Source organism: Leuresthes tenuis, unplaced genomic scaffold (genome assembly GCF_036924035.1).
Source record: "Leuresthes tenuis unplaced genomic scaffold, fLeuTen1.0.hap1 SCAF_23, whole genome shotgun sequence".
Lineage (NCBI taxonomy): Eukaryota > Metazoa > Chordata > Actinopteri > Atheriniformes > Atherinopsidae > Leuresthes > Leuresthes tenuis.
In genome coordinates, this window is record NW_027325377.1 from 22,573,191 (window position 1) to 22,592,365 (window position 19,175).

The following is a 19,175-nucleotide window of genomic DNA, read 5'->3' on the forward strand; positions in this document are numbered from 1 at the left end:
TCTTTGCACTGGAAGCCATTTTTCCTACACAAAATTCTCATAATTTGTTGATTATTTTTTACAGAATAATGTAGGGGGCGAAAAGTGACAAACAGGTGAAGAAGTGTGGGATAAAACTAGCCTAATGGAGTCACTCCAGTTACATTTCCTTTTCAGCTAATAAACCACAAGGCTATCTATCAATTCTTATTAACAAACACGATAAATGGCTTTTTCTAAATGGCTTCAACAGATAGTGACTGATTTTGACATGTATTTTACATTTAATGCCAGGGAACAATGAAGTGTGTATCATGAAAAATAAGTGAAAAATTGTATAAACTCATCTTTGAATCGTTTATACAAATGTATGAAAGCTGACACATTTCAGACAAGATATAAAACCACAGCTTATGGTTGACACAGGAAGTTTTACACTATATTTTAGGACTGTTTAAACCAACAACAAATAATTAGATATATAACTAAAGTGCACAGTTAAGGCATTTCTTTAAATATCTCAGTCTTTTCAGCTTTTATTTTATTTGGAATCCACAACTCATTCTATGAAGCAAATAATGCACCTCCTCGTTTGGTCGTTCTGCTACTGCACCACTAGAGGGCACAATTACACTTTTCATACACATGAAACATTCTCCACCGATCACCAAGCTGTGGCTCTAAAGTAATATCTCATCATTTCATACATTAGCTGATATGGCCAGTAATTACAGCAGCTGAAATGATTAATCACTCCACTTCACTTAAGGCTCCCAAAAACCTCAAGCACACATTTAATTTTTGATTTAAGATAAATCAATAGAACTGGTCTTTAAACAAGCTTTGGATGTGATAAATAACCAGCACTTGAAGCACAGCAAAGATGGAGACGGCGTGTTTAAAAGACATGTTTTTGAATGAGTCTATGTCCTCCTCACTGTATGAAGCTTGAAGAAGATGCATACCACTGTACACGAACAGACCAGCTTTAAACCCCAAGAGACAGCTGAAAAGGCAGAGCACATACAAGGTGACTTACTTTGGCAAAATCAGATAAAACCTGACAGACCTTTAACTGAGCCATTCAACATTCAGAGCAGAAGATAAGAAAGGGAGACAGCAGCCTTATAAAAAGAACAAAAAAAAAACATACAAAGGAGAAAGTTATGGGAGCTAGCAGCCACTGTGTACCTCACAATGGCTCTCGCTAAAGTTTGTGTCTCTTCTGATCTTCTCCCAGCTGGACGGCTGCTTTTCAGGCCCCCTCGCCTCTGATCTAACTTCAGACACCAAACGGCTTTTTGACAACCTCCAAACTGTCAAAGTACCCCAGGAATCAAACAACGTCGCATACTGTCGGGATCAAAGAGTCACAGGTAAACCAGATGAAGACACAGCCACATATGATTGCAACCTGAAAGGGGGGGGGGGGTTCATTTCAGAGCCTCCATTTTTCATCCGCAGACAGATATCGTTTTACTTTACCAATGGCATTGATGAGAAGAAAGAATAAGGGACACAAACGTGCATTTGAAGATACAGCAGAGGCTCAAAGTAAAACCAAGTGCCTCTTGAGGAGAAATTTGGACAAAGAGTGGAGACTTTAGGTGGGTTTTGTGTTTAAGGAAGTGTGTTTCTTGAAGAATCTAAAGGGACTATCTAAAGGGTGATGAATCTGTAAGAAACTGGAATGGACAGAGGGAGGATCACAATGTCACAAATAAATATATAGGTCACAATGAGCTGCTTTCTCCTTCTCCATTAGGTGTGGCCATAATGAATGCTCTGTCCAGACTTCCACTGCTTCTGCATAAGATCAGACGCTCCGCCGGTAAGACATAACCTGTCCCGGGGAGATCAAACACCGCATTTCATTTCATGGCATTTGCTCCACTCCCTGCTCCCTGGCTTTTCTTTCTTCAACTCATGTCTCTCCCACTGGACTCAGCCTTGCTGTCTTCTTCTCTGTTTCTGCCACAGCGCCCTGGGTCATATTCTCCACCCATAAATCTAATGTTGAGTGTCAGCTCGTGCTGGGTTCACTCACACACTTGCATTCCGCACATTCTGGCTGCTGAACAATAACAGGATCAGGGAGAGAAATCCCTACGTCATAAGTAAGTCAGTCATTTGTCAAGTGCACTACATGTTCCTGGAGGCAGGGGAGATTATTCAAGCTGATTTGAGCTGATTTTGTTAAAAGGTAACATTTAGAATAATTTAATGGATATCTCAATGAGGTGCACATTCTGATAGATTTATTCCAACAATTTGATAACCCTCTTTTACACAGCTGTGACTAAAAGTGACTATTTGCTCTGTTTTTGCTCTGATGATGTCTTTCAGAAGTAAAGGTTGGAGGGGTTTCTCACTCTGTGTAAGACAGCGTGTGTAAATAAGTCTTCATTATTTTTCTATTTTAAAATATGGTTTTCCAGTGTAAAATTGAAAATAATTTAATTGTCTACAGGACATAATGTCATTAAAAGATTCAGAGAAACCAGAAACATTTCTGAACACAAGGGTTAAGGATGAGGAACAGCACTGATTCACTGGCTCACTACACAGGCTCCAGAACCGGTCTGAAAATCTTAATCAGTTAATGCAGCAGGTTGCTGCATCTACAAAAGCCAGTTTAGCTTTAACAAGCAAGGAACAACAAACAGTGTGTTTTGCCAAAAATGCCCCAAACTCAAACGGCCTCGGGGCTTGTTTAATGGGGTTAAAGAAATATTTCAGCCCTGGCTTTTCTGCATTTCATTTTAGGTCTAAGGTACATGGGAATTAGGCAAATTGAGTCCTAACAGTTCTTGCCTTGTCGATCAGAGTTGCCTACACAGCCGGTAAAACCAGGAAGTCTGCTTCAGCTGTTTGAACTCAAAATCTGTTCATGTTGCACATTTCTTCAGGTTGGGCATATCTTTATTGTGTCTTCGAACATAACCACAGTGAAACAACTAGAGATGAATGATTTATTGCTCTAAATCCCTTCTTTGATATCATGACCGCTGCTGGCTCTTTTGTCCGCAGTGCTGATCAGAGCAGACTTCAAACAGTGAAACGAGAAACACAGCTGATTGTAGCTGCACAAATGGAGTCTGAACGCTGCGTTCACAAACAGTAACAATTCCTGCAGCACAGGTCAAAGTTAACACATTTCATGAGCTAAGGTGGTGATTAAAGCAGAGAAAACTGAGACAGAAAAGTGGGAATAAAACACTAAATTGGTTGAAAATACTCCAAAAAACTGAAATTTTTAGTGCTGCAAGCGTTCCTGTGAGGTTCAAGCTAATCCTAAAAGTACCACCGCCCTACCAGGGCTGTTTTTGTGGGTAAAATTTCTCCCCTTGAGCTCCGTTTAGCCTCTGGTGGCTGTTGTGGAAATGGAAGGGGACCGAGGGAAGGATCCTAAAACAACCTGATTCCTTGAAAAAGTTCCGACGGTCAAAATGCATCATAACGAGCAAAATAAGATAAGAGAAATGATAAGATAGACCTTTATTCATCCCAAATGGGGGAAGTGTTCACATTTTTGCAAACCACGTAATGAACTTTCCTTTCTAAGCCTTTGATGTCACTTCCATGATGCCAGCAGTTGCCAAGGACTTCTATTCAGCAACAAAGTCCTCTTCAGGAGTTTGGAAGGATGGTGGTGCATTAACCACCCTGCAAACCCTGGTTAAAGCATTGAAGGGAACCATTATTTCACTGACTTAGCGTCACCTTGCACTCTGTAATAAAGTTTATTTTGAGAGCCATGTAAAACCAAAGTTTTTGCTTTTTTTTCATTATTTTGTTGACCTATTTTTTCTTTCTTTTTATTTGTGTTTGCTTGGTTAGCTTTCGGGCACCAAAATGACGGTTAGGAAAGGGTTAGGAAAATATAGGAGCTTATATTTACTTAATTTAAAGACCCAGTAAAACCATAATATCACATAAGTATGTATGCATCTGAAACAGCAACAGTAAAGGCTCTATGAGAAACACAGATTCATCGCATACTGTTATCTTATTTTGCAGTGACTTGTAAGAATGAATCCAATGTTTTTATGGCACTAAATCAGTTAAGGCACTTTAATGGGACTCTAGTGCTAAAGTTCCATACTGGTATATTATGTTAACAAATCCAGCTTCAGACAACAGAGGACTTGTTATTGGTGATGGCATGTGAATACTCACATAGCGTTAAAATTGTGTTAAGGTCCTGCTCAAAGGAGAAAAAGAAGTTTCTGCCACCACCAGAATAGTTCAGACAACTTGTCTGGATAATGTAACAGAATGAATGTGGAAATGAGCCTCAAGATAAACTTAGTCTCACAGAACCTTTGTTTTTTGTTTTTTTTTCCCCTCAATTTCTTGAACTCCCTTTAGGTCACATTCCTGTCTGAAAGTACAAAACTTTCTTTTTTCAATAGTTAATCGTGAGCATGAATTTCTCCTTTAGCTGGATAGATCCTCCTAATTAGGTTTGCATGCAAAACATACACACATTTGTGTATTTTCAATTGCACTTATATACAGGAAATTCTCCAAATGCACTCATGGCTTCGGCCTTGTCTGTGAGCAGAGGTGTCTCCTCCCTGGCCCCTCAGACACGGTTAGTTTTTTTGGCTTGATTAACCACTTAGTTCAGTCTCTCAGACACAAGATTGCAGAGAAAAAGTAAGTAATGAAGTGCTTTTGAATTTGCATTCCTGAGAGCTTTTGCAGCCACCTTGATTTCAGTCTGCCCTCGCTGTTTGTTCTTCGTCAAGAGATGCCTGCTATTCTAACGGTAACACCTAACAAGTGTCCATCCAACCTCCTCCATATTGCTCCCTCATCAACCTAACTGCCATGAACAAACACAATCAACACCCATCTGAAGGGGAATTTGGAGGCTTTTTCTCTCAAATCGCCCCTGATGGGTTGTTCATCATTGTCATTATGCAGATTAGTGTGACCGTGAATGAAATATCGGAGCCCTTTCTGTCTGGAAGGAAGTCACTGTTTCATAAACCTGACCAAAAACACTTGTGTGTTTTGCTCTTAGAATCCACGCAGCGATGATCAGTTATGGACAAACTGTCTCAAGAATATGACATTAACAGCATTCAAGCCACACTTAAAAGTCAAGCTTTTATTTTTAGTCTTGCCCTTGACAACAAAGTGTGCTGCATTATCAGCTGGAGTATCTGTTGTAATTTACCAGGTAAGTACCTTGGTTTTTGTTGAGAATTTCCAGAAAAAAAAAGTTAAATTCAAGCAAGTTTGACACACACAACAACACCGTAAGACTGTAAGCTTTTACGGTAACTCTTTGTTTTTATCTAATTGACTCATTTATGTGCAACTGTGGTTATGTCACACGATGACTTGCCAGAATCTGTGATTATGTCTGTCTCGGAGACAAGGGGTGTTGACGTAAAAGCTTCCCTTTGCACCCCGCTCCTGGGTGCGAGAAAAGAGGAAACAGTATTTGGTTTAAATCTGGGGCCCTTTCACTGGCTCATGCTTCCAAGAAATATTCAAACATCAATAGGAGGCTGATAAATTTGGATCATTTGAAGCTGGACTTTGAAGCAGAAAAGCAGACAATATACCAAGAGGAGCCGTTTTCCACAGACTACAAATACCAGGTAATTAAAAGAAGCTACAAGCATCTTCCAGAGGACTGCAGATGATATTGTCCAGCAGTCAGAGGGTGATATTATATTTACTGTGTTAGAGCTGTTCTTGCTGACATTCAGGATAATGGAGAGGGAAGGACTTTACTTCTCTTCTCCACGAGCAATATCCTGCTAAACAGGAAGTTTGTTTTTGGCATGTGGGAATGAATTGGGATATGAAGTAGATATTTTTTCCGCTCCTAAATAGCTTTTGTATTCAAAGTGTATGTGGTATCTATAGATCTAGTCAAGCATACAATATCTGTAGTTATTTTAGCATTTTAGGAAGGTGTAAAGAAGCAGTTTTGAGACAGTTTGAAAGCTAAATTTCCGTGTTTGTGTCAGAATACTCAAACAGCGGGACATAATTTTTTCAGACAACTGGGATAGAACATTTTGCATATGACAGTACTGATTACTGTTTGCAGCTAAAAGATGTTGCTGGTTTTATTTCAATAAGAAATATAAAACATACTTAGCTCCAGGTATATTGATCATCATTGTTTTCCCAGGATGATTTCTTTTCACAGCTCACGTAAAGTTACCTTTTCTAGAAGATGCTATATTGAGCTATACCAGGACAAGCTTTCGTGTCCTGGTATAGCTTGAACTATGCCTTGAACCAGCTTGGACATGTTGTGTGTTTGTTTGACTGCAGCCATGAGTGATCAGAATGACACAGCGGGAAAACTTCCTCATGGGGTACTTCCTCATTTTAAGTCATCTGATATTATTTACAATATATTCAGAAAACTCTCAACTTCTCTAATCTTGCATCACGGGAATGTTGTTTTGAGAGTAGAACGTGTGCAGGTCAGACCAGGACGGGGGGGGGGGGGACCGTGCGGACAGACTGAGTTACACGGCGTGGAGCGGGAGACGGGTGTAAAGAACTCGTGAGACAATGAGTCACAGCTGAGATGACTAAGAAGAATCTTAAACAAAGGACCTTCCTGGAAAGCAAAAGAATATGATGAGAAACCTATTTAGTTTGGGCGTTTGAATTAAACGGCTGCTTTTTAAAACATGAACAAGAGCAGCATAGATGTGAGAATTTGTCCCAGCAGCTTGAGCAGCAGTGGACGTGTGCAGTCAGTGAAGCGTTGCTGGCGTGGGCACAAAGGGTGGGGTGCAAAGTCAGGGGGCAGTGTGCAGCATTATGCACAGGGCAGTGCTCCTTTGACAGGCATTCCAAGAGTTTTGCAATTTTGACAAATCATGCTTGTTTGAGTCATCACTCCTACGTGATGCCATTTGGATTGTTAATGACTAACACCTCAGGGTTTTTCTTCTCATTCTATTCCTAGTTTGTGTGGGGGTACTCATTGCAGCTCCAAGAGGGAAATAAATGTGTGAGCAATCCCTTTTTAAGATTGTGAGAGTGTGTACAACACCCTCTTGTGGATCACATAAAAACAGCAGAATTTGCACTTCCACAGAAGTGCCAATTTATTTACATCCTGTCCAAAAGAGTTAGGTTTCCTAAAAAGCTTTCAAAATGGAAAAAAAATAAGAAAAGCTTATTGATCTTAGGGTTCAGTTGCCATTTCTGCAGTCAATAGAGAGGTGTATGTAAGAAGTGGTGGGCTGAAGGAGCAAAAGCACTGGAAGAATGTAAACATTATCTGCTCTGAGGACTGACTTCAAAGGGCGCCTGTGGTAACCTCCTCTCAGCAGTGCTGCGCACCCCAGACCGATGAGAAGCAAAAGTGAATGCTCATCCACGGTCTACAGCCTCTTCCTGAAGATGCTCTTTGATGTCACAAAATGGATCTGATTGACTTGTGAAGTCGACACATATGTATATCTACCCAGCTCGGTAGTGTTTGGGAATACACAAGACTGTACGTCTCTTCGACAGTTCAGACAGTTCCGCTTAGTTCTTGAAGCTTTCTACACATGCAGTATTTTCTAGACGTTAATAATATCAATATCTGACAGCTGATCTGTACGTTTCAGACAGGAAAAATCTGATTTAAAACTGAATGTGTTAGCAAGCAAAGATATTTGGGAAATGACTGAATTAAAACAAAGCATTTTAAGTACATTTTCACTACAGATAAAGCCTATGATAAAAATATATTGTCACGGTCACAGAAAATCAGCAACTTTCACTGTAAATTCCAATTATTTCAAAATGACATCAAAACAGAATACGGATAATTAACATATTGTGGAAGTGCAAGCAGATTTAATCAGATAAGTATCTCATTTTGAAATGTATACTTTGTCCATGTACTTATACACATGTGAATTCTACTTGTTCATATGCAATAATCAGCCACAATAACACATGATATGAATTCTTAATTCTTGAATATAACAATCCTCTATTAGTAAGGCTCTAATCAGCAGTATCATATCAAACAGCATCCAAATTAAATCATAGAAAAATTAAAAATACCTTTTATTGACAAACTACAATTATTTATAACATTAACACATTATAATTCATTAAAAAAAACTACCATTAAATAGCCTCATGGACGACCTGACAAAAGTATCAAGTCTACATTTCCATGGCGGATATTCTTTATTTTGGCTAATTTAAGTCACAAAAATCCACATGATATTTAGCTGTAAAATACTCAATATGAAAGCTGCAATGTTTCTCCATCCAGTGTATTAGTCTGTTTTACGACTATTATCAAAATGCAGAAACATGCGTCACAAAAATCCACATGATATTTAGCTGAAAAATACTCAATATGAAAGCTGCAATGTTTCTCCATCCAGTGTATTAGTCTGTTTTACGAGTATTATCAAAATGCAGAAACATGCGTCACAAAAATCCACATGATATTTAGCAGTAAAATACTCAATGTGAAAGCTGCAATGTTTCTCTGTCTGTTTTACGACTATTATCAAAATGCATCAACATGCGTTGAAAAAGAACAGAGGCTCCCTGTTGACTTGGTTTTCAGTTCTCTGACATTAAACCAGTTTTTCTATCATGTATTGTGAAACGTTTATTTCGAAACTTTGCATCTACTGCCAGAACCGTAAAACACACCACACGTGCCTCGCTGTCTTTTTTCCACCAACACACAAACAGTTTTTGGTCTTTCTGTTTCTGCCTCAAAGTTCATCATCCATAAGGTTAGTTGATTTAATGTTACTACAGCCTGAGAGGCAGACTCAGGGCTGGTTATGAGTTATAATAGGCTCTCAGAATAGTATGCTTAATTTACCGTATTTGGACTTCAGCATCCAGTGAGCTTATTGAGTTTTCATGAAACTATAACAGACTTAAACTTAAGAAGAAAATCTAAACTTCATCATCCATATTTTGCATGGATTCTTGAAGGAATTAGATTATGTCACTTCCCTATTTCAGCGATTAGAATAAGACCAGAAATCTGACAAGTAGCTGAACCGCACAGGTTGGAAACTCAACTCTAAATAGTGACCTCAACTCTTCAGACAAGCTGGAGCTCTTCATCATTATCTTGGCTCAGTGATTCAAGTCTTGAGCACAGAGAACAAAACTCTTGTTCCTGACACGACAAGATGCCGGGAAGAACAATAGGAGAGTATTAGCGGTTTAAAAAAGCAAATAAATAGATGACAGCCCAGCGACAAAGCCCACCGTGGAGGAGAGGAAAAGCGAGGCTGACAGAGAGAAAGAAGAGGGGAGAGTGAAGCCTTGATGAGTAGTGGAGCTCAAAGGGAGGCAGGGGTTGAGCGGATTGGAGGTGATGATGAGTGAAGAGCTGCACAAAGTAGAACATCTATGGGAAAGGTTTTAATGAGGCAGACATCAGTGTGTGTGTGTATGTGTGTATGTTTTCTCAGCTGTAGCACAGACATTCAGAAAATCCTCAGCAATGATACCCCAAACTTCCTGACTCCACGTGGGTGGGTGAGGATTTGTGTAAGTGTGGAGAGGCAGAAAAAAACAGGCGGATAGATGGGATGAGGATGACGCAAGAGTTAACAAGCAAGTCTATCAGTCATTCAGGAAATACACTATATAATGTGGACATTTTCTTTTATGAAGAAAGTCCTTTAAAAAAAACTATTTTGGCCCTTAACTGCTGCAAAATAATATTTAAGTAATAATAACAAACTGAAAGTCCTAATAGATAATGATCAACTCTTATTCGTATATAAAACAATTAGTTTGCCTACAGCCAAATATCCTAAAGAGCCAAAGTGTGAATGGAGCAGGTAACTAAGGCGTGTTTATCCTTCTTTTCTGTCCAGCGTTCTTCCTGTGAGCTCGACCCAGGTGAGTATATCCTGTTGTGAGACTCTGCAGCTGTGTCGTATATGTGTTCGAAAACTGAATGTGTTTCTCAAGTTATTGTCCACTGTCAGGAGGAAAAATTAAATATACAGACAAATAAACTTACACAAGAGCTGACTGTGAAAGAAACCAGGCCTGCAGCCTAATTTAAAGAAAAAACAGAGCAGCACTGTCGCTTGCATCTACCAGCATCCCTAAGGCTTTGCATATCAGCAGAGTGTATCTCCAGAGCCGCAGGAGGCCTTTAATTCAACTCTTAGTTCTCAGTTGGAATGAAAGCAGGCTTAGCAGGCTCAAACAGGAGCAAACGCTTGTTGAACAATCAGGGGATCATACGGTGGTCGTCTCGTGAGATCAGGACATCACAGTCAAACTGTTTACAGCATTACACAACCATTCAACAGATAATCAATAATGAGCCATCAGGGCAAGCTCATTAAGAAGGAAAAGAGAACACCTGATGCTCCCGGGAGAAGCTTCCTGTTGAATTGAACCAGTTGCAGAACTTGATCAGGAATGCTTGAAAGAAATGCTGCTTTTAAAGTTGATTTGTGACTCCTTGACAGATTAGGTTAGATAAGATTAGGTCTATTAGTCTATTATTGACTCAAGTCTCAGAAGTAGCTTTTAGTTTGAATGTTGAGGGAATGGACAAATACTACTGGAAGACAATTAATGCAGACAGTGAATGTAACTCTTTTAAAAACATTTTCATTCCAGCCAGTAAAATGTAAATTTTTTTTTTACATGAGTTGATTTTAGCACCCAAATTTGTAAATGCAGAATTTCAGAGAAAGATCTGCTCATAAAGGATTTTTATTCATCAAATGAATAAAATAATTTAATACAAAAATAAGGATTAAAAAAGAAATGCAGCACTGGTTCAGTCCACTGACACACCAGCATGAAGCCACTATTAGAAAGCAATTAAATGTAAATTAAAGCAATCAATGTTTTGTTATCTTACCCAATCACATGCAAGTATCAGCTATCAATAAACAAGAGGTATGTATAAGGTAAACAGGCATCAAAGGAACACCTAAAATCATACTTACCTGCTTTCATTAATTCCCATAAAAACATGAAACCAAAAAATGTATTGAAGTCTTAAATGAAAGGGTTAAACCATCTCCCTAACTTTTGTTCCACTATGATACTTCCTGATATACTCGCCTCGCTTCCTGTTTGCAATGTAGAGTCCTGCTTCCATCTTCTATATACTTCATTTATTAATTCCAACACTCTCATTAAAGTTAGACCTCAGTATTGGAGCCGTTCTTACTTTTGGTCACACAGCGTGAGGAACATGTTGCCACTGATCAGGTTAACTGGCAACAGGTCAGTAACACGATTGGTTATTAAAAAAAGAGCACCTTAGAGAGACAAAGTCTTTCAAAAGAAGAGATGGGCAGAGGTTCAGCAGTCAGCAGCAAAATCACATTGTGGAGCAATTTCAGAAAAATGTTCCTCTATAAAACTGTGAGGACTCGGAATATTCCATCATCCACAGTACATAGTATCGTGAAAAGATTCAGACAATCTGGAGACATCTCTGCACAAGGGACAAGGCTGATATTGAAATAGAAATCATTGCATGGGCTCAGAGACTCTTCCAGAAATCATCCACAAATGCAGGTTAAAGCTCTCTCATCCAAAAAAGAAGCAAAATGTGAAAATGATCTCTTCTCTGGGGCAAAGTTCCTTTCAAATGGACAGAGGCTTCTGTGGTCAGTTGAATCTAAATTTGAAATTCTTTTAGGAAATCATAGACATTGCAACCTTTAGGCTAAAGAGGAGTGGGACAATCCAACTTATTAAAAGATTCAAAAGCCCAAACCATTGCTGATGATATGATATGAGTCTATAAATGCCTATAGAAATGTCAGCTTTCCTGTCAGGAAAGGCACCATCAGTACTGAAAGGTATATACATATTTTAGAACAACAGGGAAAAGCCTTGCATATTTAAAAAAAAAAAGAATTCCAAGCCACATACTGCATCTATTACAGAGGATGGTTCAGTAGTAGAGGAGTCCAGGTGCTGGACTGGCCATGGATGAGAAAAAAATTCATGCAACAGCAGGCATTCATATTTGCATCCATCAAAAATTCATCTTAATGCAGCCTTCATGGGTTAACAGTATAGTCGGGGTAACTGGGTTAATTGTTGTTTAAGATAGATGCCTTGCTTATGGGTTTAACAAAGAAGCCCTCAAACCCCAGACAAAGACTCAGGCTGAACCCAGACAAACGATCCACTTGTTCAGGATGACCGTTTTTGTTGGAATGCAGCTAGGTGGACAAAACCCTTTCTCTACATTAACAAAAACCAGCTTTCTCATGCCGAGTCTGCGCCATCTCCGCCGTTTAACACAGTGCCCAGAACTGCCGGGCCAATTCTGCAGCAGAGGTATTCTGCAATGTTGGCGATAGAATAAAGGCAATTAAACAATGTTTGCACCATGCTCGGTATGCTGTGCCAATTAACCTCCCAAATAAGGAGGAGGGAGGGAAAAGTAGGGGGACACCCTGAGATTATAATCACACCCATTGTTCTACTTTCTCACCCACTCCCTCTCTTTGTGTTCACTCAGCTCTGCTTAGCAAAGGCACGAGTCTGTACTCCAGTGGCAGTGACAGCTAATTTGCACTCAGATTTTGTAATATGAATATGAACTGCTTACTCGCTGTCATACGTGCAACTTTGTTAGCTCCCTTTGGGGACCATTAACTGACGACTACTCCAATTCTGATCCACTTCGGGCCTCTTCTCCCCAATGTGCTCCAGCTGAGACTTAAACAACGATTAAACAACTGCCTTAAACAACGATAACAAAGAATGGAACATTTTAATTTCTGTCACGTCACAAGTAAGTCTCCACATGAGACTATGCATAGGAAGTAAATCAAATTAAAAATATCAGGGCATTTGCTGTTCACATTTAAAAATGTTAACATGTGTATTTTCGCCTTGTCGCCTTTCTAATGTCAAACCTTTGCTTGTTTTTCTCCATAATGTAAGTGTATGTGTGTGTACTGTGGGGGAAAAAACACGAAAAAATTATTTCTGGCACTTCTAATGAGCCGGTTGCAATGAAGGAAACTTCAATAAATGTCCTTCTTGTAGCCTTACCCAATATGTGACATCACCAGTTGAGTGACAGATGGATGTTGACAGTAATGTTTTTTTTCTGTTCAGATTGGCAGCTGATTATACACCAACTGATTCTTGTTAAGCCACCGCCACCGAGAAGCTTTGATCTCTCGCATGCTGTTTGTTGTTACTTCAGTCACACCAATAATCAAGTTTGTTCATCCATTCACTTCATCATGGAAATACAAAAAGTTTATGAAACTTAACTCCTTACAAATTGAATGAGGAGTCATTTATCCATTTTATGAGAAAACTCACGCAACATTCTATTGTTTCTGAAGTGAAGAGAACTGAGCATGGGAGCGAACCCTTTGAAAAATGGATTTTCTTCCATAGTTTTATGTAATAAACGTGTGCGTGTATCTGAAACTCTGTGCTGGTTACAGGAGTAACATGGTGGCTGAGGAAAAAACTATTAGAAAACTAAACTGTAGACATGACAGGTACACCACAGTGTGATCGATGCGTGCAGAAGGGTCGGAGAAATCGGCAACGTTTCATGCTTTTATTTAAAAAACAGCTCATCAATCATTAGCATTAGCAGCGAGTCAAATCAGTACCACTGTAATTAGTTCAAGTCTGATTCTGTCTTAAGCAACTGGTGGAACACCAAGTTTACTAATGAGCATAACCCAAGCAAATTGTAAGATGCAAAAACACACACACCCATGCCTCTGCCCTCTTTTTCCCTCTCCTGAACAAGATATTCGCCAAAAAATCCAAGTATAAATCATGATTTAATAAGCATAATACGACTATTTCATTACATAATTAGTTAATTGACTGACTAATTGTGATTTCCCTTTCTTTTTTTTTCTTCCTTGCTCCGTAGATCCAGCTTTGGGTTGCCAGAAATGTTCCAGTCGTGCTCCGGCCCAGACAGCGAGTGGATGATTAGTGGGAGAGATGACGGACAGGCTTTGTATGATTCTGGACCGCATCCACATAGCTGGCCTGAGTTCTATCAAAGCGGTACCATCCATCATTCTGGCTCACAGTGTCCCTACAGCAGAGTCTACACCAGGGCACAACCCCCTGTGTGGTGGCAACATAAAAACACGTGGAAGGTAAGAGGCCAAACAGGATGTCGTAGTAACACTGTGCAGTACATAGAATCTCTGAGAGGCACAGCAGTGATTTGAGCTAAATACTAAAACCCTATTCCAAATGTTTAGCAGGAAAAATTTCACATTCAAGAAAGATTTAAATAAAGTTGAGGTCTTGTAAAGTTGATGGTTTGTAAAGACATTTAATTCCTATAAACAGATGCGCATTTCCCCAAAAATGTAAAACATATAGTGGTGTGCCGATTCGTGGTCGTAAACCATGAGATAATTACATATCCCTCGGTTTCTTTTCAGTCAGGCATTTCACATGACATGACAGGAATTGTGACACGTAAATATGAAAATGTGTAAGCCATAACCATGTGTTCTGTAACACAAAAACCTAACCATAAAGCTAGCTTCGAGCCATGACCATGTACTTTTAATGACTCAGGGCATTCTCTGATGGGAAAGCAGTAGAAAAGTGAAGAATCATAAAAGGAAGGGAAGTAGAAAATTACAATGACTGTTAAAAACATTGCTCAGGATGAGCCTCAACCAGCGAGCTCCTGTACAATTAGCGCTTCCTGCCTCCTACTTTCCTATGAGATTAGACATGGAAAGTAGACACCGTCATGTATCAACACATATGGACGTTGACATGTTGACAATTCTAAACTTCAATTGTCGTTGTGTAGGGAACAGAGTAAGAAAAGCGTATTTTTGCTAACTTTTTGAGCGTTTATTTTGAAACTACAGCTTTTTGACCAATGTGGGTATTTAATCTTCAATAGATCAGGTTGGATACTTGCAGACAAGGCAGAGCATTATGACATGAGAATATAGTGGTTTGTATTTCATTTGTAATCCGAGTAATACTGGAAAATTGTGATTGAATGGGCTTGAGTTAAGGCCAGGTAGACAAATGCCATAGTGAACAATAAAAGGCTGAAACCATCAACTATCGTCTATGAACTAAGTAGCTTTTTAAGTTTAAGAAAACTATTGTAATTTGCACTTTTGGCAATCTCTAGTGTCCCACTGTGAGATATTTCTAGCACAGCTATGTTCTTCCGTGGTGCATGGATTTAAAAAACTCAAGCAACACTTTTAGTATACAGAACAAGTTTATTAGCCCATTAGAGTCCATTTTATATTTGATAAAACCGTGCTTCCTCTGGGCTGCGTCTTTCATTGTCATGTTTATTTAGTCGTGCAGCAAACAATTTGGATGCGGTATTCACCGCATCCATTCGTAGCTAAAAATGGGAAATGAAGTCAGGTTTTTGCATGTGTCAATAGTTTCAGAATGACTGAGATTTCTAAAAGAGAACAGTACTCGTGAATTTGGTGAGAAGAATGTGTAAAACCTGTGATCACAGTTAAACATTCTATCAGTGTAGCCCCCCCCCCCCACACACACACACACACACACTTATCCTAACAGCCTATGTAACGCCACAGGTATGTAATTACTGAGCTGTCAGGTAAAAAAGAAAAAAGACTTTACACACGTTTGATTACAGAGCTCCATCAAATGTCATAAATATGAAACCCATGCAGGTTGTAAACACAGAGGGAAGCCTCTGTTAAATCCCCTCCTGCCTGCTGCATATCAATATAAGTTGTCTATTTATCACAGCTATTTAGGGGCCTTTGAAAAACTGTTACAGCGAAGGTTACAGTTCTAACAACCTGTAACCTGTGTTTTGGAGGCCACTTGTTTGGAACTGTGGGTTTTTAGTTGTCCAAATAATGGTGTTGCAACCTTCGGTGAGCTGACAGATCTCTTAAGCCTGACTTCTGCAATAACTCTATGCCAGTGGATGTCTGCATATATTGTGTATTCATTTGCTATTGCATACCATATGTGTGATTTTTCTTAAATTAATTTATTTTTCTGGGGGATTGCACAAAGATTACAGGATTCATCTGGGATTAAAGGGGGATAAAAACAGATATTTTTTTACACTGCTTTGATGCAAAAGTAAGACTGAATTTTGGATGTTTGGGATACTTTGGGATACTCCCAGACTGGCTACAGTTGCGAAAATTTCCAGACGGAGTATATGAATCAGACTTTTAGAAGAGGTGGAACAGAAAACATCCCTACATCAGATGAATAACTGGTGGACTTCAAAGCATTGTTGCAGTATGTTTTTCACTTCAGTAGGAGACCTTTCATGTGCTAAAGTTGCTCTGGTGTGTGTTTGTGAGCATGCACAAATGCTTGTGGGTGCTTGTGAGTTGATATCAGCCTCAAGATACAGGCTACCCCCTCTACTATCTGAGGGGGTGTGGTTGTGCAGACTTTAAAACCCTATCTTACGTAGAGTGGCATTGTACATGAATACAGTTTATGCAAAATAGTCATAAAATGTGATGTAAGATTCAGTTTGGTCTGGAAATAATGTTATCTGAGGCTTTTCTTACGAAAAATGTAATTGATGCATAAAATACTGATGTCTTCATCATTTCCTGATCATATCTAACAAATAGTTTTTTATTTTCTTTTTATTGCATCTGACAACTCAGTTTCTTTGTCCTAATATCCATGGCTGAGCCTGTAAGTCACTAAGGAAACAGACATAACTTCAGTGTGTAGCTGGGTGGAGGATGAAGCATAAATGCAACTGGACAGCTCGTACACGCTGTGCAAACCAAAGAAAAAAGCAACCGTTTTATACAAAGTGTCACTCTGTCTACAAACACAGTTTATCTTGTTACCATGAAACATAATTGGACATAACTGTGAAAACTCTTCATTTTTCACAGTGGAATGTTTGACAGCAGACTTCAGTGTCTGGCCCACACTGGTGAACACTTATACTTACGTTATAAAGCCATTACAATACGTAGACAGACTAATGAAGCCCTCGAGGTGGGCAACCTACACATGATGGACTATGGACATGGTCTGGATTATGCTGCTTCACTGTATCTCTAGTTGCAGTGATATTTTAATCTAAGACCTTACTCTGAATAAACAGAAACAGCATTTACTGATCATCTTTACCTGAAAAGGTTTTAGATTTGGAGTAAGCAATAATGTGACAACATGCCCTGTGCTGTATTCAGTAACAATATGAACTCCAGACATAGCAAATAGCAAAACTAAAAAGGAAGCCTTGTTGCTTTTCTCACATTGCAAGAGGTCAACCCGACTTCCCACTTCCACAGAAACAGGATAACTGCTGGAAAAAAATAGTTTTGGAGTGAAGGAAAAACTCAAGTAAACCGCAGTGTGTTGAGGAAAATAGATGCAATGAAGGCTTTAGAAGAGAACATAATTTAGATGCATAATCGAATTGTGCTCTGTAACATGTAAACAGGAATATGAAAGGAACATCCCATATGCAACTTATGTAAACTTCATTGTTAGGACACTGTCTTATTTTGAATAAGGTAAATAGCTTCTGCAAGTAAGCAGCCACTGACAGACAAGAAGAGGAGTGAGAAGTGTATGGTCCAAAACTTTTTGAAAAGCGAAGATTCCTTCAACAAATACGGAAATTGGATTACGACAAAGCAAAACATTTTAGGATGAGAATGTAGCAGAGAGCAGAGCTGGGGGAAAATGGAAAAGGACGAGACTCCGCGAAGATAAGTGTACTGGAAGAGAGGAGAATAAATATGAGGAATGCGTGAGACAGGAAAAGGGTTAAGGAAGAAGAGTATTAGGGCAGCAGGGACACAAGCAGGCCACAGCAGCAGTGGTTTATGTGGACCACCCATCTGGACTGGCTGAGAGCCTGGGCTGGCTTCTCTTTGCCTGCTGGACTGGATAGATGCCTGAGTGAAGGCATAAACAGACAAAAGTCAAGGATAATAGTTCTGATATATGACAAAATATAGCACCAGCAGCAACGTCTGATGCTGAAACATCGCAAATAAATGTTTTATTCAAGTTAGCGTGGAGGACTTCAATCTACAACTTTGGCTTTGTTCCTTCTATTCCTATGCACCCGTTTCAAGATATACAAATGTGGAAGTGTTCTTTTCTTTTTTTGGTTTGAGCTACATCAAAAGTATATCAGACAAATTACAGAATGGAAAACACATGTGACTGCAATGTGTTGTGTAGCTTTCATTACAAATACCTAATTTGTAGCCCCTGCTTATAAACCTTTACATAATGACATCACCATAACACATATTAGATTATAGTTTGCCTAAAGTTGCAAGTTTTACAAGCCTCAAACTATGGGTGAGCATCTGCCACTGACTGATCATCAAAGAATCAAAGTATTTCAGACAGAAAGTGACAAGGTGTGGTGCAGACAAACAATCTACTTTTCGAACATGAAGCATGTAAACCCATTCTAGTAGAGCCCAGAATAAAAGTACACTTTATGAACTTAATATTGTTTCACAGCTGAACAAATTAAACAAAATGTACAGGTTGAATAAAAATCCAATAATCCAACACACAACATTTTTTTAACCACCGTTGCAATACAGGTTCTTTGCTGGTTTCATCACTCCACATAACAGCATCTCAAAACTTCTGGGTCTTTACATATTGTTTTTTGCTTTGGGGTCAGCAGGAGTTTACACTTTGGAAATAGGTCCCCAGCTGGCAGCTGTTTTTACAATTACAATTATTCTTTTGCAATTATATGGGGATTTTATCTTCCAGTCTTCTAAGAAACTGAGTTGCAGTCATTGATAACTTCCTCTTTCGTCCATTCTCAGGTAGTGTAGCAACTTAATCTCTTTTCCTTGCTTGTGCAAGGTAATCGTCTCTTCTCCAAACATTCTGGATCTCTCTCGTTGTAGACACACTGTTGTTTTAAAATTAAATGCACTACACATATATAGATCTCATAAGAAGGCAAATTGGAACTCTACTGCTAAAGTGAATTTGTAGGCCACTTATGCAGGTTAGCGCTGTGTTTCAGAACAACTGATTTACATATATTTGGGATGTTAAACAAATCTGTAATCACCAAAAGCAGCCAAGTCTGTTGAGTTAAGTGGAAACACCTGTCATTATCAGTTCTATTAAGCTATTCATGGTGCCCTTTATCATCTGATCACATATAAATGTTGTGCATGTGATGTGCGCGTGTGCATTTACCCTTTCTTGGTAGCTTTCAG

General features: G+C 39.1%; 2 protein-coding genes across 2 annotated transcripts in view; both read left to right on the top strand.

Annotated features, from left to right (window-relative positions):
- The window catches only part of gxylt1b (glucoside xylosyltransferase 1b), a 366,738-nt gene that overhangs the window by 232,418 nt on the left and 115,145 nt on the right, over window positions 1-19,175 (top strand). The window lies entirely within an intron of this gene.
- Window positions 13,877-19,175, top strand: part of tfec (transcription factor EC) — a 39,473-nt gene continuing 34,174 nt past the window's right edge. The window contains exon 1 of the mRNA XM_072377789.1: window positions 13,877-14,096. Coding sequence (XP_072233890.1) covers window positions 13,884-14,096 — 213 coding nt within the window. The 5' untranslated portion in view covers window positions 13,877-13,883. The remainder of the gene's footprint in view (window positions 14,097-19,175) is intronic.